The sequence below is a fragment of the Semicossyphus pulcher genome, unplaced genomic scaffold (assembly GCF_022749685.1).
Source record: "Semicossyphus pulcher isolate SPU_LCO1_2020_fin unplaced genomic scaffold, fSemPul1.0.p SCAF_27, whole genome shotgun sequence".
NCBI classification, from domain to species: domain Eukaryota; kingdom Metazoa; phylum Chordata; class Actinopteri; order Labriformes; family Labridae; genus Semicossyphus; species Semicossyphus pulcher.
The window spans coordinates 2,825,096-2,847,259 of record NW_027211701.1 but is presented as its reverse complement, the minus strand read 5'-3'; the positions used below and the strand labels follow the sequence as shown (position 1 = coordinate 2,847,259).

General features: G+C 41.7%; 1 protein-coding gene and 1 long non-coding RNA gene across 2 annotated transcripts in view; one reads left to right on the top strand and one right to left on the bottom strand.

The window, feature by feature from the left end:
- Window positions 1–847: 847 nt before the first annotated feature.
- Window positions 848–2,136, bottom strand: LOC138604936 (uncharacterized). Its single transcript, XR_011309304.1, has 3 exons — window positions 2,066–2,136; window positions 1,867–1,947; window positions 848–956 (listed from the first exon to the last, which is right to left on the bottom strand). It is a non-coding gene; the product is annotated as an uncharacterized lncRNA (long non-coding RNA).
- A 4,502-nt stretch (window positions 2,137–6,638) lies between these two features.
- LOC138604890 (NLR family CARD domain-containing protein 3-like) overlaps window positions 6,639–22,164 on the top strand; it is a 28,305-nt gene continuing 12,779 nt past the window's right edge. The window contains exons 1-8 of the mRNA XM_069676926.1: window positions 6,639–6,867; window positions 6,980–7,138; window positions 7,260–7,379; window positions 7,671–7,749; window positions 8,326–8,557; window positions 8,820–10,602; window positions 10,701–10,874; window positions 11,421–11,594. Coding sequence (XP_069533027.1) covers window positions 6,737–6,867; window positions 6,980–7,138; window positions 7,260–7,379; window positions 7,671–7,749; window positions 8,326–8,557; window positions 8,820–10,602; window positions 10,701–10,874; window positions 11,421–11,594 — 2,852 coding nt within the window. The 5' untranslated portion in view covers window positions 6,639–6,736. The remainder of the gene's footprint in view (window positions 6,868–6,979; window positions 7,139–7,259; window positions 7,380–7,670; window positions 7,750–8,325; window positions 8,558–8,819; window positions 10,603–10,700; window positions 10,875–11,420; window positions 11,595–22,164) is intronic.

Sequence of the window (22,164 nt, the reverse complement as noted above, 5' to 3'; positions counted from 1 at the left end):
AACCATCGACTCCTCCAAATATGACAATGTTGTATCTAGGAAGCAACATATGACTTAGACTTTACTGTCATTTAGGATTTGTGCACTACAGTGTACAAACAGAGTGACATTCTGTTTCAGTGGCTCCAGAACAGTGCAAAAGTACTAAGAAAAACAATCGATACAATAAATATATGCTATGTATTTCATATGTAAAATGAAATACCACATCACCTTTACCTCCATGACTGATAGTCATTGTACAAATGAGAACTGGTTGTCAATTCACTTACCAGGTTAAATTTAAAAAATAAAATCTTCAATACAAACCTGATCAACTTGTGATTTGTGTCCACATGTACCAGGGACAAGGGCCCTGGTACAGAGTAGACTCTGCGTACCACACAGCCAAGACTTGACAGTCTTGAGATGATGCCCATAGAATCAACTCTGTGCATGCAGGCTGCAACTCGTCTGCACTGAACTCTGTGTCCCAGAGATTCCAGTCTGCCTTTCCTGCATTTGGTAAATCACTCTTGATGGAAGAAACCAAATTGTCAAGTTCAGCATCAGTAATGGGACTATACATTTCCCTGAGAGAGGTCATTCTCTTTCATTCATCGATAGATTGTCCTTCTTGACACACCCATCAGTGTGGCTATGCAAGGCACAGGAAGGTGGAGATCAAGCATTTCCTTCAAACGCTGTTCGTCGACCAAAATTTTGGGCCGTCCTTGGGTGCCTGTGATCTCCACTGTGACACATGGGGCTGGATGTTCCAGTTGTGCTCTCACAAGTTCAAAGAGTTCCTGCAAAGCCTGGGTGATAGCAGCTGGTACTTGTATGTGGTTGGAGAGGGCCTGCAGAAGATACAGCTCCTGGCGACAAACAAATTCCATGTAATCCAAATTTAGTGGGGTTGCGGTGAATGCCAATTGTATTTTATCCAAAAGTCTTTCCAGAAGTTGATGTCTCAGCTGTTAAGAAAACATAGTATAGTTAATGAAGTGTCAAGATCAATGTCTCTCTTGTGATACACATACAACCATTCAACAGATGTCAGTCAATCATGCAAATTAAATCTTTTAAATATTTTTTCTTTCCTTGTTTGTCTATTTTTAAAAACTTTTTTTTTAATCATTTATTGAAAAGTTGTATATGTAAATATAGAATGCATGCAGCAATGTGGAACTATTTATTCTCTTTCCCCCATCTGCTGTTGTGCTCCTTTACACAAGAGTAGACCCACCTGAACCCGCTTCTGTATGCTTACTTCATATCAGGACTGCAGGATTATCATGTGGGCCTAATTGTTGATGTTATAATTGCAAGTATAATTTCAATTTAGTAGAACTATAATTAATGACAGAATATCAATAGAATTAATTAATAGGATTTTAATAGGATTTAAAAGAACAGATTTACGTTACTGTGAACAACCCAGATTAAAGTAAATTAAGGGTTGACCAGACGTCCCAGTTTATCTGGCACAGCCCCATCATGAGTGTGTCAGGGTTGTAGTTAGGGGACGCCGTCCGCCCACTTTTAACCGCAATTTTGCTGTCAAGGGGGGCGTGCGGTGACTCTGCTTGTATCAGGTGAGAACGGGTGCCAGGAAGCTTTCTACATGGTTGCTGGAGACTTTAACAATGGGAAACTGATATTTTAGACACTCTTATGGTTTTTGTCACCAAATTTCCATAGCAACCAGGGTAAACAACACGTGTGACAATGCATACAATCAAACACTGTTTACTTTGGTGACTTATGTGAAACTCATAAACATACCTCCCACTAAAAAAAATCCTACTACCCCACTGGTCCCGGCATAAAATCAAATGATATCCAAATGAAATCTGAGAGATAGGCTAACTGTGTGAGACTTACTTGCTCAGCCATGATAGCCCCATGAAAATGTTTTTTTTCCCCCCAGGAAACTGCCAGGTCTCCTCCACTGTGATCAGACCACTATAACGGAAGGTTATGAGAATGTTATGTATTGGGTCAGCAATTTTTCGTAGCAACTTTAAACGTAGCCACTGCTGTTACAGGCTAGCATTGTATATCTGTCTGTTCCTCAACTTACCTCTTTTTTTCTCTGACATCTCGAGCAATCAAATTCTGCCAACCGCAATGATGACCCGCCCTACTCTGCCTCGGATTGGCTCTGACCTGGAGACAGTAGGCGTTTAAAGTGACCAATCAGAAAGGAGGGGGGGGGGTTGCGGGGCCGTCTATTCAATGCCCGTCCCCAAAGTGCCAAAACTCAGCCAAGCTGAGCGAGTAGAAAACCCAGAGAGTGACAGCGAGCGTATACACAGAGACCACGAGCGCGCAGATTGACGGCGAGCGCGCAGAGAGTGACGGCGAGCGTATACACAGAGACCACGAGCGCGCAGAGAGTGGTCTTTTTGCGCGCGGATTTTTGGCACTGAAATGACGCCATAGAAGAAGCGTCACATGACCCGTAAAACTCCCCCTTTTTCTGTGAGCGCGCACAGAGCCTGAACCAGGAGGCCTGAGTGAACAGAGAAAGTTTCTCACCTCCTTCGTGATACCCGTTATCTCTAACTGGTGCTTGAGGATTTAAATTGGATTTTGAATGTCCGACAGCCACCGCTAACATTTGAGTCTCGTCTCGTTAACGAAAACAAAACATTCGTGCCGTCGGAGTTTTTACTGTCAAAGATCCATTTTTAACTCGACAACGTCTCGTCTTCGTCGTGTAAAAAATATCGTTGACAAACATTTATCGTCTTAATTTTCGTTTACGAAAGTAACACTGTTGAAAACCTCCTTCTGTCAGTTACATGTTTGTTCTTTCTCTGGTTGGTTTCCTGGTTGAAGCTGCTTTTTAGTTTCACTTCACTCCTCGGCCTCATGCAGATTCTTCTCTCCATCAGAAGGTAACGTAACCAACAGTTATCATAATGTTTGTGTGAGTGGCTGTTAAACTGATCTGAGAACCCATGTTTGCTGCGTTTGCTAAAATAAAATCAGCAGAAGTCAACATTTCTTGCAGCACTGTCGTCTTGCGTCCTGCAGGTCTTTATCTTCCCGGTGTGTTTCCCCCCTAACCCCGCCCCGTCCGAACGCTGAGGCTCCAAACTAAGTTGTATTGAGCGAGCTGCAGGCTATCTGTAGGGTGTCGAATTCTTGAAGTGAAAGGCAAACTTTGTCACTCTCTAGTTATATGTAGAAAATGGGGTAACAGAAAGTATTTGCTGCGTTTTTGAATGTCTTTGATAATACAATTATAAATAACGACTGTTACTGTTGAAAACTCGACATAAATACTGTTATTGTATCATGAATAACGCCCCTGACAAATAAAACCTAAAGGCTACTAAAACTATAGACCAGCAAACCCACTCTGAAAACTAGCAGAAACTGAAATATGGATGTTACTGCAGAGTAGCTACACATTAGAAAACGTAGATGCTTGACACAAATCTTTAACCGGCCATCATAGAAGATCTATCCGGTTAGTGTCGCCAATCCAGTATCCAAATGTGAAATATGGTCACAATCTCCTCTTCTGTTTCTGAGTGACGGTGCTGACTGGCCAGAAAAGTGTGTAACCATGAGACTGATTAGCGACACTTTGAACTGATTTACATTGGCAGTAATAATGAAAACCTCTATGTTAAAATGTAGAAAAAGAAAACTCAAACACGACATGTCGTTGGAATGCCTTGAAGCGTGTTTTATTACAAGATAACTTTTCATGATGATCTTAAAAACAGAACGTGCAGAGAGCTCCCAGCAGCATTTCTTAGTTAACAGAAGTGAACAGCAAATGATGAATAAATAACAGCTGTAAGTCACATATGACTTCCACAGCCATCACAGGAAATCTGAAGTCTAAAAACATTTAAGCCATCGTGTTATAATGTAAACATCGATGTTCATTCCTTCACTAATATAAGCTGGGGGGATAATAGTCTTTTTTTTAAGCTGACTCTTGGGGGGACTATTTATGGTACAAGAGTGAAGATATCCCCAAGTTTATTAAATGTCATTTGCTGTAAGATACCCAAGGCTGAATAAATGAACATAAAATAAAATACCCATGTCAACTCTTCACCATCATCTGCGGAGGATAAGAATCTTTCTTTCAAGCCAAATCCACTGAGAATTATTAGTATTTTCTGTAATTATCAGAGATCACAACCACAGTACATGTTCATTAAAACTTGTTGGTAGTGTCATTATTTAACTTGGCAGACTCCTGAAGAAGAGTTGTGGCAATCTGCCACCATAATTGTACCACATCCTTTTGGGCAGCAGGGAATTGAACCTCTTCATTAACCAACAAATACAAATCATTTGAGATATTTCATCTAAACATTCATCTCTACGTGTTACACATGCGCATATTAAACAGGCCTACTGTATCATAGCGTCACTCTTTCGCCGCTTTCTTTCTTATTTTTATTGTTTGTTTTATATTTGATATGTGTGCACATACGCTATTGTTACTTATAAGCCTAACGTTGTTATGGATTGCAAGAAGTCTCAGCGTTTCATTGGCAGGTGGACGAATCAACTGCCTCCTGTCAGTCAGGAAGTTGGTGATCCACTGACAGGTGGGTGCTGGCACTGTGAGCTGGGTGAGTTTGTGGTGAAGGATTTCAGGGATGGTGGTGTTGAAGGCTGAGCTGAAGTCCACCAACAGGATCCTTGTGTAGTTCCCTGGAGAGTCGAGGTTATGCAGGATGTAGTTCAGTCTCATGTTGACTGCATCATCCAGCGACCTGTTTGTCCGGTAGGCAAACTGCAGGGGGTCCAGCAGGGGGGCTGTGATGTCCTTCAGGTGGCTCAACACCTGTCTCTAAAGGATTCCATGACAGACGTCAGGGCGACGGGCCTTTTTAAATCAGAGAGGCTGAGCAACACGGGGCGCTGATTGTAAAGTGTTGCACGCTGAAATTTACAGCAACATTGTGTCGTATTTGTGGTAGAACAAGTTTGAGGTTATTTGTCATATGCTTCACAACACAACAAGTGTCCACCGCAAATACGACACAATGACACAACACATAGGCTACCCAGCAAACCTTCTCTACTGGGTTAACGTTAGCTAGCTTTACATGCTAACATTGGATAGCATGTTAGAAAACGTTGGAGTAAGAATACAAACTGAGTTCTGTCTGCGGTGGATGCTGTTGCGTTCCTCACGTCGTAATACTTGTAAATGATGACTTAATGAACATCACTAAAAGGGAGTATTTGCTAATTGAGTTCATCATTACTAAATCATCACTTCACACGAGGTCACCATCACTTCCTTGAAAAAATATCAAAGTGCGATTATTTTGACTTATATTGTGATTCCGATATGATTTGCGATATTAAAGGGAATGATCATTTTTACATCATTATTCTCATTGTCAGTGAAAAATCTGAATTAGTGATCAATGTGTGATTTTTGCAGGGATCTGTACAAAGCCATGATATCTGATCCTTTCGTCTCTGTGTGATGTGTAGGCCAGAGCATCTCTGCAACACAATATTAGAATGAAAATGCGCCTCCTGTGATTTAAAATGGCAGGAGCCCATATTGAGATTTCGGCTGAATTTCAATTAATTGTTCAGCACTGTGGATTTGTGCAGAGTCTCAACATGTTTTTAAGGAACACACTTGTAAAACATTTACATTTTTAATTTGTTTTCAGACAATATTTTCTATAATATCCGTTTGATTAGTAACAAACATCTTTGATGGTCCTTTTGAGGCACGTTCAATTATTTGTTCAGGTTGAGGAAAAAGATGGAGGTCTTGGATAAAATTGGTGAAAGTCAACAGTGAGTTTAAACCTTGTTTTCAGCTTCAAATGCGTTTTGGTGCTGGACAGGGTTTTTGTTTGTTTTGAGACATAGAAACATATTTGGTAAAACACAATGAATTTGTGCATTTCTGGTTGTTTTCTTTGCTGTCGAATCTCCTCTCAGGTAAAAGAGAAAATAATTGTTATGTGACAAAAGCTGACAACATTCTTTGTCTGCTCTCAGATTTAAGAAGATTATTGTATTAATATGAATAACTCCACCACACCTACTTTATCTTTGTGTAGTGATTTTGTGTTGAGTTAAAGCTGACAGAAAATGATTTTGATGATGGGACAGTTTGTTTTTATGAGCGTGTTTCTTTTTTATATAAAATCTCCAGATGTGTTTTGTTCCTTTTAGAACAAATGAGACGAGAGAAAGATGTAATTAAGTATGAACTGCAGTGAAATCAGATATTATCCTGTGTCCCTCTGAGTTTATTCATTCATGTCCTGACTGGACTGTCCTGGACTCTGGTTGTAGGTTACACTGATTTAATGTCATGTTCATGTTTCTAGACTTTGACTGTGAAGTTATTGGAGTGTGACAGCGTCCTCAGATTGTTGAAGAAGAACTTATGAAAAATGATCAGCAGCAGTTTCTCTCTTTGTGTTTCCTCTACAGGTGAAGGTAGAACGTGGATCTGAAGTCACCTGGTGAGTATTTTCTTTCTCCTGCCACATGTTAAACTGGAAGATTTTGCATGTCCTCACTTTGAACAGAAGTGAACTATAAATGAATCCATATGAGCTCTCTAGTGGACAAAAAGTACAGCTGTATAAAAAGGAATATATTCTTCTCCATTTATCCACAGTGGAAATCTTTGAATCATTTCTTCCTTTGGTGCCATCTGGTGGTAGAATCAGGAATGACACTGTGGTAGAGAGCAGTGTGTGTCTCTGTGATGTAAAGCTGGTTGTAATGAATGAGCATGTTGTTGTGTTTGTGTGAAGGTGGGGGCTCTGCTATGAGTCAGTGTGAGGACAGAGAGGAGGGAGCCCCTCCCTCTAAAACCACTCTGTGTGGGGAACATGACAGCCAGACCAAAGCTCAGAGGTGAGATGAGGATCTCTAACTGTCCATGACTCTTCTCCATGTCAGAGCTCAGCACTCAAATCACTCCACCATCATTATTCACACTCACAGCTCTGTGTGTGTTGTGTTGAAGGCCAGAGCAGCAGCTCAGACCAGACTCTGCTGGACCTGGACCTGGACCTGGACCTGGACCTGGATCTGGACCTGAGCCCAGCTGTGTGTCCCTAAAGAGTGACCGGTCTAAGGATGCAATTATTCATTTCAAAGATGGACAGCAGTCTGAGGATCAAAAGTAATCATTTATCTCACAGTTTTTTGTTATCAGTATTTAAACTTTAATAATTTTCAGCAGAAATAATTCTGGAAGATTTTCAGTGTTTATGAACGTTCATCAGAGTTTGTGATTCTTTCAGTATCGAACATGAGAGACCAGATTCTCCTGGACCTGAGCCCAGCTGTGTGTCCTTCAAGAGTGACCGGTCTAAGGATCAACTTATTGTTTTCAAAGATGTAAATAACTCTGATTGTCAAAGGTAAGAATTTAAAACAGAACATGTTTCTGTTGTTCTGTATTAAAACCTTTAAAATCCAACATGTCAGCAGTGTTTTATGTCTGAACCTGAACATTTATCAGTGTTTGTGTTTCTATCAGGATCCAACAGCAGGAAACTATTTTACACATCAATAACTGTACTGAGCATGTACCTTCATGTGTGTCCTGTGTTTGTAGGAGGATCTAACAGGATCCACTTGATAGAATCTATCACATGTAACACTGTGTCTTTATATTATATACAGTATATTATATTATATTTGTTCCACAGAGTTCAGCAGCAGAGATCAGAGGTTCCCATTGGTCAGTCTGCCCAGCAGCATCAAACACAGCTGGACTCCATATTTATGGTGTGTAAATGAACAAACACAGCTACTACTGAGAATCAAAGTTGACTTCAAATGACATTTTTATGTTACTGAATTGTTTCCTGATTACACTGCAAACATCATCTCTGTCTGAATGATGTTCACAGTCAGTGTTTTATTGACTGAATGAAGCGTTACATTGCTGAGCAGCACAGAGTCAGAGGTCAGAGGTCGTGGTGGATGGTGGTCTCACACAGACTTTGGCAGCAGAGAGCAGAGTTCACAGACTGAGTCCAGTTTGTGTTTGAAACAACAGAAACACTTTGGTTCATGTTAATGACAGTTTGTGGTTTCAGCTTCATTCTAATAAACACATCGTGTCCAAAGTCACTGCAGATCTTTTCTGTGTGAAACCAGACCAGGATATTTCTCCAACATGAATCTCATTTTATATCAACTTCATTTCTAGGAGACAGGACCATCCACAGACTAAATACTGAACTACCATTGTGATCCAGTCTCCATGCTGCACTCTGCAGACCAGCAGGCTTTCTGTCTGTCACTGATGATCTGATGTTGACTTCTACAAGTCAAAGTTCACTTCTTGTTCTGTTCCAGCTGCTGGAGGAAAACATTGTCAGTTTTGTGAAGAACGAGCTGAAGGAGATCAAGAGGGGTCTGAGTCCAGATTACCCAGAATGCTTAGAGAGTCAGAGGGAGGATGAGGAGGTGTTGGACAGTGAGGAGGAAGAGCAGAGGAGGAGCAGCAGCAGAGAGGCATTTGTGAAGATCACACTGCACTTCCTGAGGAGAATGAAGCAGGAGGAGCTGGCTGACTGTCTGCAGAGCAGTAAGAGGATTTTAACACATTTAACATGATGGAAAGAGGAAATGGAGGCAACATGGGAGAGGGTCACATTTAAAACTCTGCTGTTAATATGATGCACACATTTAATCAGATCTATGAACTGTGAGAAACTGTTCACACCTGATGTGCTGAAGAGATTTCAGAGAGGAGGGAAATAAACACCACCCTGATGTGTTTAAGTTTAAAATCATCAGATTGATTATAGCTTCAACTTATTGATCACATTTCTTGTTTGTTCTTTCAGGAACTGTTATTCCAGAGTGCAGACGTGAGCTCAAGTCTAACCTGAAGGAGAAGTTCCAGTGTGTGTTTGAGGGGATTGCTAAAGCAGGAAACCCAACCCGTCTGAATCAGATCTACACAGAGCTCTACATCACAGAGGGAGGGACTGGAGAGGTCAATGATGAACATGAGGTCAGACAGATTGAATCAGCATCCAGGAAACCACACAGACCAGAAACAACCATCAGACAAGAAGACATCTTTAAAGCCTCACCTGGAAGAGATGGACCAATCAGAACAGTGATGACAAAGGGAGTGGCTGGCATTGGGAAAACTGTCTTAACACAGAAGTTCACTCTGGACTGGGCTGAAGACAAAGCCAACCAGGACATACAGTTCATGTTTCCCTTCACCTTCAGAGAGCTGAATGTGCTGAAAGAGAAGAAGTTCAGCTTGGTGGAACTTGTTCATCACTTCTTCACTGAAACCAAAGAAGCAGGAATCTGCAGGTTTGAAGAGTTCCAGGTTGTGTTCATCTTTGACGGTCTGGATGAGTGTCGACTTCCTCTGGACTTCCACAACAATGAGATCCTGACTGATGTTACAGAGTCCAGCTCAGTGGATGTGCTGCTGACAAACCTCATCAGGAAGAACCTGCTTCCTTCTGCTCGCCTCTGGATAACCACACGACCTGCAGCAGCCAATCAGATCCCTCCTTATTGTGTTGACATGGTGACAGAGGTCAGAGGGTTCACTGACCCTCAGAAGGAGGAGTACTTCAGGAAGAGATTCAGAGATGAGAAGCAGGCCAGCAGAATCATCTCCCACATCAAGACATCACGAAGCCTCCACATCATGTGCCACATCCCAGTCTTCTGCTGGATCACTGCGACAGTTCTGGAGGATGTGTTGAAGACCAGAGGGGGAGGAGAGCTGCCCAAGACCCTGACTGAGCTGTACATCCACTTCCTGGTGGTTCAGTCCAAACTGAAGAACATCAAGTATGATGGAGGAGCTGAGACAGATCAACACTGGAGTCCAGAGAGCAGGAAGATGATTGAGTCTCTGGGAAAACTGGCTTTTGAGCAGCTGCAGAAAGGAAACCTGATCTTCTATGAGTCAGACCTGACAGAGTGTGGCATCGATATCAGAGCAGCCTCAGTGTACTCAGGAGTGTTCACACAGATCTTTAAAGAGGAGAGAGGACTGTACCAGGACAAGGTGTTCTGCTTCGTCCATCTGAGTGTTCAGGAGTTTCTGGCTGCTCTTCATGTCCATCTGACGTTCATCAACTCTGGTGTCAACCTGATGTCAGAAGAACAAACAATTCATCAGGACTCTGCAGAGACACACTTCTACCAGAGTGCTGTGGATAAGGCCTTACAGAGTCCAAACGGACACCTGGACTTGTTCCTCCGCTTCCTCCTGGGTCTTTCACTGCAGACCAATCAGACTCTCATGAGAGGTCTGCTGACACAGACAGGAAGTACCTCACAGACCAATAAAACAACAGTCCAGTACATCAAAACAAAGATCAGTGAGAATCTCTCCTCAGAGAAAAGCATCAATCTGTTCCACTGTCTGAATGAACTGAATGATCGTTCTCTAGTGGAGCAGATCCAACAGTCCCTGAGATCAGGACGTCTCTCTACAGATGAACTGTCTCCTGCTCAGTGGTCAGCTCTGGTCTTCATCTTACTGTCATCAGAAAAAGATCTGGACGTGTTTGACCTGAAGAAATATTCTGCTTCAGAGGAGGCTCTTCTGAGGCTGCTGCCAGTGGTCAAGGCCTCCAACAAAGCTCTGTGTGTACACACCTAACTATACAAGTTTAAAGAAGCTTTTCTTTGTTCAGAAAAAAACAAACATTGTTTGTGATTGCTCTCTGTTGATTCTTCTTCAGGCTGAGTGGCTGTAATCTGTCAGAGAGAAGCTGTGAAGCTCTGTCCTCAGTCCTTAGCTCCCAGTCCTCTAGCCTGAGAGAGCTGGACCTGAGTAACAACGACCTGCAGGATTCAGGAGTGAAGCTGCTGTCTGCTGGACTGCAGAGTGAACATTGTCTGCTGGAAACTCTCAGGTCAGTATGAGGCTGATTGTTAAGTATCACTCAGTCTAAAGACATTTTACTTAAAGCTGCTGTGAGGTATTTCTGGTTTGTGTTGATTTTAGCGCCCCCTGTGGACAAAGCTATACCTCTTATCTCTTTGCTGATTTAGTCCTGTACATGTGTAAGAAGTGTTTCCTTAAACAAAAAATGTTCCCTTGCTTTCTTTAACAGTCATATGCATCACTCAATTTGAATTTGTGCCCTGTAAATTGGAAACAAAGGCAGCATGCAGTTAATTGCCTCGTCTGACACCTACCCCGGTCAGCGGTTTCAGCTTTTATATCAACTTGTTGCTGATGGTCTTGTTTGCTTTTTGAGGTCACACAGAGTAATTAGAATGAATTGCAGTCTGTTTCATAAACAGCGAAAAATTCCTCGTTTGAGCTTTAAGTAATTGTTAGTGACATGGAAACATAAAGTTCCTCATGAGTCCACTATAATTCAGGTTATCAGATAAGATCAAAGTAAGTCAGGAAAGTAAAAAAAATCAGTCACTAATCACTAATTCTTCTTCAGGCTGAGTGGCTGTAATCTGTCAGAGAGAAGCTATGAAGCTCTGTCCTCAGTCCTTAGCTCCCAGTCCTCTAGCCTGAGAGAGCTGGACCTGAGTAACAACAACCTGCAGGATTCAGGAGTGAAGCTGCTGTCTGCTGGACTGCAGAGTGAACATTGTCTGCTGGAAACTCTCAGGTCAGTATGAGGCTGATTGAACGACACTTGATATATTGTTCTTTAAAAATCAGTCAGATTTTATTTTATGACATGATTTTACTTCCAGTCTGTCAGGCTGTCTGATCACAGAGGAAGGCTGTGCATCTCTGGCCTCAGCTCTGAGCTCCAACCCCTCCCATCTGAGAGAGCTTGACCTGAGCTTCAATCACCCAGGAGAACAAGGAGTGAAGCTGCTGTCTGCTGGACTTGAGGATCCACACCGGAGACTTGACACGCTCAGGTATGGACAGACAACAAGAGTTCAGACACTGCAGGTGCCTCTAATTAAAATAGATACTGTATATATATTCTTTTGCTTAGTGTATTGCAAGTTCCACTTAAAAGAGCTCGCTCAAAGTTCAGTTCACACAGATTAAAATGAACTAGTTCATTTTCACTTTGTATTGTTTTTTTTAGCTGCACCGAGCTCTTTTTCAGCTTAAGTAATGATCAGCCATTTTGGCCAGTTTTGGATTTGGCACCCCACACCTCAAAAGTTATAATATCAGTTTGTTCTGATAGACAGAATCATTTTAATATTTTCATGATATTTTACAACACAGATCAGATATATATTTATATATTTGATGTGATGGTATGCACTCTTTATTAGCACATAAAGTAATCACTGACAACTTTAAAATGAGTACCTCCACTGCTATCATTAAACATTTATGAGGGTCAAAAAAACTTTAGTTTATTGTGACATTAAAATGTTTTTTATTTGTTCATAGACACTCACTGCACATTTTTAGACAGAGTTTATGCTTTGTAGTGCTTCTACCACTCATCATCTGCTACTCTCTCTTCTCTCCATCATTTGTGCTGTCTCTCCTTTCTGTCTGTCTGCATCTCATAAAACGCTGTGGGATTAGACGAGTAGTGCAAGCTACTTAAACAACAGAACGTTCAATATATCTACATCAAAGCATAAATCGACAATTTTTGAGAAGGTGCTACAGAGGCCAACTTCTTACCCTGCCCTCTATTAAAAGATGGAGTTGTAGTTTATGTAGGGAGATGTGCAGTGAGTGAGTGGTCAAGCAAGCAAGTGAGAGAGAGAGAGCGGCAGAGTGACGGTAAATGCGAGCGGAGCAGAGAGAAATGAAGATGCATCTTGGGTGCCGTAAGTCCGACTTTAGCTCTGAAGGTGAGCGGTCGTTCACTGCCTCCAGAGTGAACTACGCTCACGTTGTAAATTGATCCGTTCAGTTCACCGTTCACCAAAAATATAACAGTGCTTCTGCTGTGGTAACTCATCATGAAGGAGTTCTTACTTTCCAAAAGGTACCAAAATAGAGAGACTGTTACCATGAAAAGCTTTGATGCAGGATTCCCTTTTTTCTACTTTGTGTTTGTTGGTCTTTAAATGATCATGAATTACTGTGTTCAGATGCAGCCTTTGAGAAATAAACTATGAAAGCAAACATTTATTCTGGACATGAAAGATCGTTCTTGATGATGGAAATGATAAAAATACCATGTGAGGTTTTTAAACTTTAAGATGATATTATCCAACATTCATGTTCTTCTGGATTCTCTTAGTTTATGTATGTAGGGCTTTATTATGTCACATTTTATTATCTATATTATCTATGAAACACCTTTTCTTTAAATCATAAGATACTGTTACCGAGATTGTTTTACTGTACATTTAAATCAAGAGAGAAATGTTGCTCATTGAGGAACACAAAGGCTCTTACTTCCTGAAGCTCAGCTACAGGACTGCTTTAACCGCACAGACGAGACTCTATTTAAAGATGAGGACATTGAGACTGACACATGAACTGTTCTGTTTTATATAAAAAGCTGAGTACACAATGGGCCTCATTTACGAACAGTGCGTACGCACGAATCTGTGCTTGAACTGTGCGTACGCACGTTTGACGCACAAATCTTGGATTCATCAATTTGTTCTTACCTAAATTTCTTTGTACTCTGCGAACAAATGTAGAACTCCCTCTGACCATGCGTACGCACAAATGATGAAAGAAATGTCCTAGGGAATGTTAACACACACCCTTTTAACTAAATGCATACTATATTACAACTTAATTTATTGAAAAAAAGGCTTTAATAGACAACAATAATTGAATTTACTAATGTATGGACCAAACGTAAATGCCGGGGTCATCCTCATAATTTATTGTCATATAATTAAAATCTTCAATTATAGCAATTGAGTTAGTTTATTAAGTGTACAATAGAGTAGACCATATGAAAATGTTCATATTAAAATGTAACACTTTTGTTACAAGTGTTTCTATTTCTGCTGATGTGAAATTTTTCTTTTTACCTTTTGAGGCCATCGTTCACGTTCTTTCAGCTTCTCCGTAACACCGCTCTCTTCATGCGGCACCAAACAGATGTCCTTATATAGAGAAATAGAGGCGTGGCAGTATGCTGATGGCAGATCGCGGACACGCGCCTGTCAATGTAGAATGGTTCTGATTTACTAACATACGCACGGTGGTGAGAACAAAATTGGCCGGTACGCACGTGTCATAAATCCGACGGTGATTTTGCGCAAGTACTTATTTGTTGTGCTGCTGAGTTAACTGAGGTATTCACAAACACTTCAACCATCTCTGGCACAGTGCTCTGTCCCTACATGTTTAAAGACAGCCACAATAGTGCCAGTTCCAAAGCACACAGCAATAACCTGCCTAAATGACTACAGGCCAACAGCATTAACACCTGTTATCATGAAGTGCCTGCAGAGATCGGTCCTCAAGCACATCAAGGCTGCAGATCAGGTCAACAGATGACACCATCTCTCCTGCCCTCCACACTGTACTGCTCCACTTAGAACAATGAGGAGCATGTGCACGGCTGCTGTCTGTAGACTGCAGTTCTGCATTAATACAATCATCTCCAGCAGACTGGTCTCCGAGCTGTCTGATCTCGGCTTCAACAAAAACATCTGCCTCTGGATAAAGGACTTCCTCACAGAGCGACTGCTGGTGTCCTTCTACCACGGCTCCATTGAGAGCATACTGACACATGGGATCCTGGTGTGGTACGACAGCAGCTCTGTGGCTGACAGGAAGGCCCTGCAGAAGATCATCAACACAGCCCAGAAAGTCACAAACACACGTTTGTCTGCCCTGGATGACATCTACACCTCTCGTTGTTTACAGAAGACGTCCTGCATCCTGAAAGACCCGTCTCACCCTGCCCATCACCTGTCTGACCCCCTGCCCTCAGGGAAGAGCTGCAGATCAATCAAAGCACGCACCAACAGACTCATGAACAGTTTTTACCCCAAAGCCATCACCACACTGAACACAGCACTAAAGGCATCATAGACAAACCATTGTACAACACTGTGACTTCAGAATCTCAGACAAGTGCAAAACCTGTATCTGCTGCACTGTCTGTGTATACGAAGGGACTGTGTGTGCATGTTTTAAACTTGTGTGTGTGATTTTAACTTTAGCTTTATTTGAAGGTTTTTATCTTATATTTCAGCTCCACTCAGGCAGTGCCTCATAATTTCGTTGTATCTGTACAACGAAATTATGATTTAAAAACATACATTACACAATAACAACTGTTTAAACTTGTCTGTGAACATTAATCTAATATCTGTAGATCACACTGTCTTCTTCTTCTTCTTCTTCTCCTCTCAGATAAAGTGACAGACTGATGCAGACAGTTGACACAGATGAGTTTCAGCCTGTTTCTCTGTCACAGTGACAAACTGAGGAACACTGCTTCATGTTGAACAGCAGTTAGGACTCATGTTGGATAGAAAATCATTCTGACTGTGTTTCTTCCTCCAGGGTGGACCATGGTGGAGAGCAGAGGTTAAAGCCTGGTGTGAAGAAGTGTAAGTGTGGAATCAGTTTGACTCATGATGACCAAACAGCAGACTGTCAGTTAACAAAGAATAAACCCTTCAGGTGTGTCTGATGATAAACTGCTGCTGTGTTGTGTCTTTTTCTCTCCATCAGATTTCTGTGAACTCACTCTGGACTCAAACACAGCACACAGAGAGCTCAAACTGTCTGACAACAACAGGAAGGTGACACGTGTGGAAGAGGATCAGTCATATCCTGATCATCCAGACAGATTTGACTTCTGGCGTCAGCTGCTGTGTAGTAATGGTCTGACTGGTCGCTGTTACTGGGAGGTCGAGTCGAGAGGAAGGGTTTATATATCAGTGAGTTACAGAGGAATCAGAAGGAAAGGAATCAGTAATGACTGTGTGTTTGGAGGGAATGATCAGTCCTGGAGTCTGTTCTGCTCTGATGATCATGGTTACTTTGTCCGTCACAATAACAGAGAAACAGTCCTCCCTCTCTCCTCCTCCTCTGTCTCTCACAGAGTAGCAGTGTATGTGGACTGTCCTGCTGGCACTCTGTCCTTCTACAGAGTCTCCTCTGACACACTGATCCACCTCCACACCTTCAACACCACATTCACTGAACCTCTTTATCCTGGGTTCATGTCCTGGTCTCATGGTTCCTCAGTGTCTCTGTGTTCCCTGCAGGAGGGAGAGTCTCCTTTCAGTCCTGTGGTCTAAATGTTCCTGGACGAGGCTTCACTTTGGTTCATATTTGGCTGATTGTGTTTTTAATGTCACAAATGTTTTCCACTGAACAATCCTGACACAAAGAGGAAGTAACTCTAATGAACTACCAAAATAAAAGCTCAGCAAACTTCCTGAGATTTACACATTTGTCTCTAAATGAAGATGTCCACCCTTACTATTAAACACAATGAGCTTATTTACAGCATTTCATAAACATGTGTTTACAGACACATTAAACTTACATTACAGTGTGTACCCAGCTCAGTGTGCACATTAGACAAGAGCTGTGAGCAGAAACACACTTAACTTCAATCATAACAACAAGTCCTCTCAGAACCATGAAACACATGAAGAGAAGTTTGTTTGAAGGTCTGTAATAAAAATGTGCAGAGTAAAGTTGATATAAAAAAGTCAGAGAACAAATGTGAACATTTGTGTTCCTCACACACACTAACCCTTATAAACACACTTTTACTTTCACTATTACTGTGATTAAATCGCTCTTTAGAGTTTCATAATGTGAAGACATAAGAGAGCCATAAGATAATGAATCTGTGAAATAAGATAAATGTGGAATAATAAGGAGGTGTGATTGAAAGAAAGATAAGTTATTAAAATATGTGGAAATACAAATGGAAATCAAAAGAAAAAAAGCCGAAGGAATATAAAGAAAATAATTATCAAAGCATTTTTGTTTAATTTCATTCGTATGTATAAAATCATTTACAACTTTTAAAAAATACGTTTATCTATTTTGTGGATGAAATTCTGATTTAATTATTTAATTTGTTTCTTTATACGTTACAATTTTTTCCTTTATTATATTTCTCTTATTCTTTCTCTCAAGCTGTCAATCAACTGTCCCTGTGCGGGTCATCCTGCTCTAAATATTACTTTATTACAAAAGAGAACAAAATTATATTCATACACATAAAATCACTATTCACTATTAAATACTCACTGGTAGCCAACTTGACCCTGTTTAAGTTTAGTTTCCATTACTTTCTGTGTGTGTGTATTTTTGCACGTCGACATGTTACATTGTGTGTCGTGTTCATGTTTGATCTTTGTCCTTTTTATTTTTTACTTTATTTGGAAGAACTAGGAGTCAATGTCTCATGAAATGTGCTGTAAATATGCTCTTTGAAATATGAATAATAAAAATATTATTACTTCTTCTCCTGTGGAGCTTCTGTTATGAGTCAAACGAGCACAGCAGACGTCGATTCAGAACCATTTTATATTCAATTTTGTTTTTATCCTGTAACGTCGTTTTCATGGCAACAAACTCTTCAACAGAAAAACATTTAAAAATAAAAGCTTTAACATATTATGCGATCAAAGTACGAACACTTAAAGTTCTTGTTGTTTCCACTGACAGGCTCAGATTGTTGTTCTAAGTGTCTGATATCACAGAAAGGAATCCTTGCAGAGATAGACCTTTTTGTTACAGAGGAAGAAGATTTTTTTAACCAGTAACAGACGTTACATCGCTCTCTGCAAACACGCCAGACTCCATTTAAAACATATGTGATTTTGCCTCACAGACCACACAAGAGTCCGGTCAACTTCTGCCTTGTTAAATTATTTTTTTGTGTTAGTGTTTGACTTTAGTGTTTCAAAGGTGTTAGTTTGGGTCCACTGAATATTTGTGCGACAAACAACACAAAAAAACGAACTGATTAATGTAGCGGGAGACCAGCAACTCGCTTATACTGCAAGGTAGAAGGACAGTTTTCTTCAATGGAGTCTGGTGGCTTTGAACGAGCGATGTAACGTCTGTTTCTGGTTCATTCATTTCCCTGCTGATCGAGTGAACTCGTCTTTGCTTTGATCACCAGGATCAGAAATAAAACCTCTGGAAACACTGTTCAGTATCTTTTTTTTTTTTTTTAAGATTATTTTTTTGGCTTTTTGCCTTTATTCATAGGATAGCTGAAGAGAGACAGGAAATGTGGGGAGCAGAGAGTGGGGGACGACATGCACCAAATGGATCGGCAGACCGGGAGTCGAGCTTGCGATCAGTGCGACGAGGACTGTAGCCTCTATACATGGGGCACCTGCTCTACCAACCGAGCCAAACCAGCGCCCCCACTGTTCAGTATCTTAAGCACCTGATTCCCCCAGGTGTATGGGATGAGGTCACATCACAGAAATCTGCATACTCAGAGACACGACCTTTGACCTCTTCTCCTCCAGTCAGTGCTCAATGTTTGGATTAAGGGGGTTTGGGAGCGTCATATTTCACTCTGTGATACCTGTGGAATAGTTTAGCATAATTTACAGTAAAAAACTCCTCGTTTCTTACACTGGTGCTCTGTGAAGGCACTCATACAGCCTACTCTCAGATTTGAAACTTCACCCACGGTTAGTTCAGTCTGATTGAGGATTTCTTTGCTGCGAACGGATCCAAGAAGCTGATTTTCTTCTATCTGAGTGTAAAACAGGTAACTTTTTTACCTGAACAGGTTTTACAGATATGACTTCTCCTGACATGTTTATCATGTTTCTCTTCTCGCTCGGAGTCATCTTTATCCATCTCTCTCTCTGTTCTCTGTTTCTGTCTCTCCAGAATCCGCCCTCCAGTCTTTCTCCCTCCGTGGATGTAGCGACCTCTGCCGTGGCTCAAAGGAAACTCTTCCTCACTGCAGGCAGCTCTGAGGTGAGCCTGATGAGGAGAAACCTGAGAGTTTTCCACAGAGGAGATTCAACCCTCACTAAATGCTCTGTCACACCAAAGAGTCCAAAAAGGATCCAAACCAGGAACCACACGTTTTATTTTATTCACACAGCACACACACTCACACAGAGACACACCCAGCTGATTTCCTGTAAATGGAGGAGGGAGGAGCAACATGTGACCATGTGATCCAGCCTCATGAGAACAGGTAGAACCTGTGGAACAGGTGTTTAGTCAGTCAGTTCAGACTCCGTTTAGAGGCAAGAGTTCAGAGCAGGAGAGGAAATCTGAAGGCTGAAGGAGGGTGAGTGTTAATCCAACATTTTTATGATTTCACTTCTAAAGTCTCAGAGTCACTTTTCTCCCTGTGAACTGTAGAGGAGCTGAACTGAACAGTTGGATTAGTATGTTATTATACTGTGTGAGTGAGTGTTTCTGTTTGACCTTTCACACTGACTTCAGAGCAGAAGAGGACAGAGCAGCATCTCCTGTGTCCAGCTGTCTGTCTCTGAAGAGTGAGCGGTCCAAAGAAGAAGCTGGAAACTTCAGTAATGAACCTGGACCCTCAGACACATAGTAAGACAACTGACAACATCCCATTTTCAGTCATATGTGACAACACACACCTGCTGCCCCTCTCCTCTCTTCATACACACGGTGCTTCAGGCCCCTCCTTCTGTTTCTCTCTGCTGGTGACAGGAAGAAGTGAGGGGAGATAGTTAACTACTTAATCGATCTCTGATGTGTTTTATGGGTACACATTTAAAAAGGTTGAAATATGTTAGAATTTACTTGTGCAGCCATAAATACAGCAGTGCAGCCGTCTGTGTGGGAAACACTGAGGTGTAACATGGAAGGCAAAGTTGGTCGTCCTTAATATATTTTTATTTAGTTATTATCTTTAAAGGTTTAACTGATAGTATTAAAGGTTAAATGGTTAATTATTAACATCCCTGGTTTATATATTACAGTTTCTACTAAAATATATTCACTAAGGCTGTAAAGATTCTCTGATATGAATCAGTAACAACTTTTTAACGTTAAAGATGCGACTACATCGGTACGCAGAGCTCTGGGTGGGTTACAAGTTAAGACGAGCCGGCGATGGCCCCATTATAAAGTTATAAATCGTTTTACTGAAGAGCTGCTGCTGATCCTGCACACTGTGCTCAGTGTCTTTGATCTCACGAGACTCTGACACTGACCTTTGACCTCTTATTACAGTAGCGTTAGTGTTGGGATGTCTGTAAACACAGAGCGATTCACAGAGCTCCACATCTAAAATCCAGAATGACGTCATTTGGAAACTTTACAAAAGTCTGTCCGTTTGTTTTCTCTGTAGAAAAGAGATAAAGTTCAACAGCAGCCAGACAAACATGAACACACACCTGGTGAGACGGCAGGGTGACACCTGGCCGGGCAAGGAGTCAACAGTCAACACAAAGACATGAATATTGAACACTGACCCAGCCACAGCTCCATGGGTGCCTGGTTATCTTTCAGAATGGGGAGCAAGCTTGGACAGATACATCAGTGGCGGGAGGTGTGGGGTCCTTCCCCACAATAAAAATTGTATTTTAAAACAAATTTCCTGCTTTTTTACCCGAGCAACTGAGATCATACTTCTTAAACTACAATGGGCCTGAAGCCTCGACTACTTCACTTATCCTGCACTTACCAGCTTTCTGTCATATTTCCATTCCCTGCATCTCACTTGGCCCTGTCCCACTGGACTCTCCCTGCTCTGCTGTGCTGTCCTCCTCCTGAATGTAGTGACAGCAACAATGTTGATGAGCACAGAGATGCCTTGAAGATGAACTATCAAGGTGTTTTAATGCAGGTCTACCTGGAGCCAAAGATATCAGCATTTGAACATAAATGCTTCGGTCACTGTCTGCTGAGACTGATTTTCATTTCAGGGGAATATGACAGCATTTTCAAACCGTCAGTCATTTACATTTGGGTTATGTTTTCACTGTTCTCTCTGCTCACTTCACTCTCTGCAGCTCCAGCTGTCTCTCCTCCTGCCTCTTCCCTGCTTGTACTCGTATTCTCCTGATAGGACGTTTGATAATGTAATAATTTTGCGTCTGTGTGTAGGCCGGCAGAAAGGCTGTCAGAAACCCATAAGAGGTGTGTGAAAGTGTCAGAATCACAACCAATCACAAAGAATGACGTAAAATGACAATCTTTAGTAATACACCACGTCACTGAAAACAGGGATTCTAGGTTTACTTGAGGAGAGCAACCACCGCCGGGGGCGCCAGAATTGGCAACACTTCTTCTTTGTTTCACACACCACCACCAAGAGACGCAAAAACACACATCATGATAAGAGCACGTCACGTCAGACTTCAGGAAATGCACACTACACGCAGTGAACCACACTTCTACACACGAGGGTGAGGCCAATGACTAACATGACTGATGTTAGCTGAATTGAACACAACATATCAGAGGCTAGTAACGGCCACTTTGGCTCTTTTCAGGGAGCCGGCTCTGTCAGCTCTCTGATGTTGCCAAAAGATCATTACCAGTAAAACCTTGAATCAATAATACAATTTGCACTAAGAATCTTCACTGTCCAACTATCCCTTACTTTAGGCTAACATTTTGATTCCCACAATAAAGTCGGCTACTTTGCGTTTTGTTTTTGTTTCTTGTCTGCAATAGAAATGAAGAGTCTGATAACTTTGCTGCCAACTCTGCCTGCTGACTCCCTCTACTGTTCTTCTGGGTCAGTGTTTCCCAAAGCGCTCCTGGAGCAGCCTACCCCCTGACCAAAATGTGTTTCATCCCATCCAACCCTGCTCCACCTGAGAAACAGCCTTAGCTAACCTGGTGTGCTGAGCTCAGAGCTGCACTGATTTGAGACAGCTGTGGTAAAGCAGGGCTGGATGGACAACATGCTGGACGAGGGGCGCATGCTCCAACAGAGGTTTGGGAAACACTTTTGTAGGTTAGTCTGCTGCTGTGTGGGGAGAGGGAGAGAGCAGGCAGCTAATTAGAGATATTACGGTGATGCTTTAGATTACAGCCCACAATGCACAGCGTCATTTCTCGGGAGTTACGGTGTAATCTTTTGTACTAATGGTGGACCAGTACAGTAAGTACAGTACCGGTACAGTATACCAATACATATATGTAGGTACTGGGGAACAAGATGTGACGTTATGGAGCAGGGGAGTAACCTTACAAAGAACTAACACTGTAGTTACTTTGGAACTACTGGGTACAGTACCTTTTCTATGACTATAACAGGGTACAGTCTGACCATAGAGCATTGTTCCTTTATCCTTTTGGGGGACTTCACCTCCGACTGTGTTTGAAAA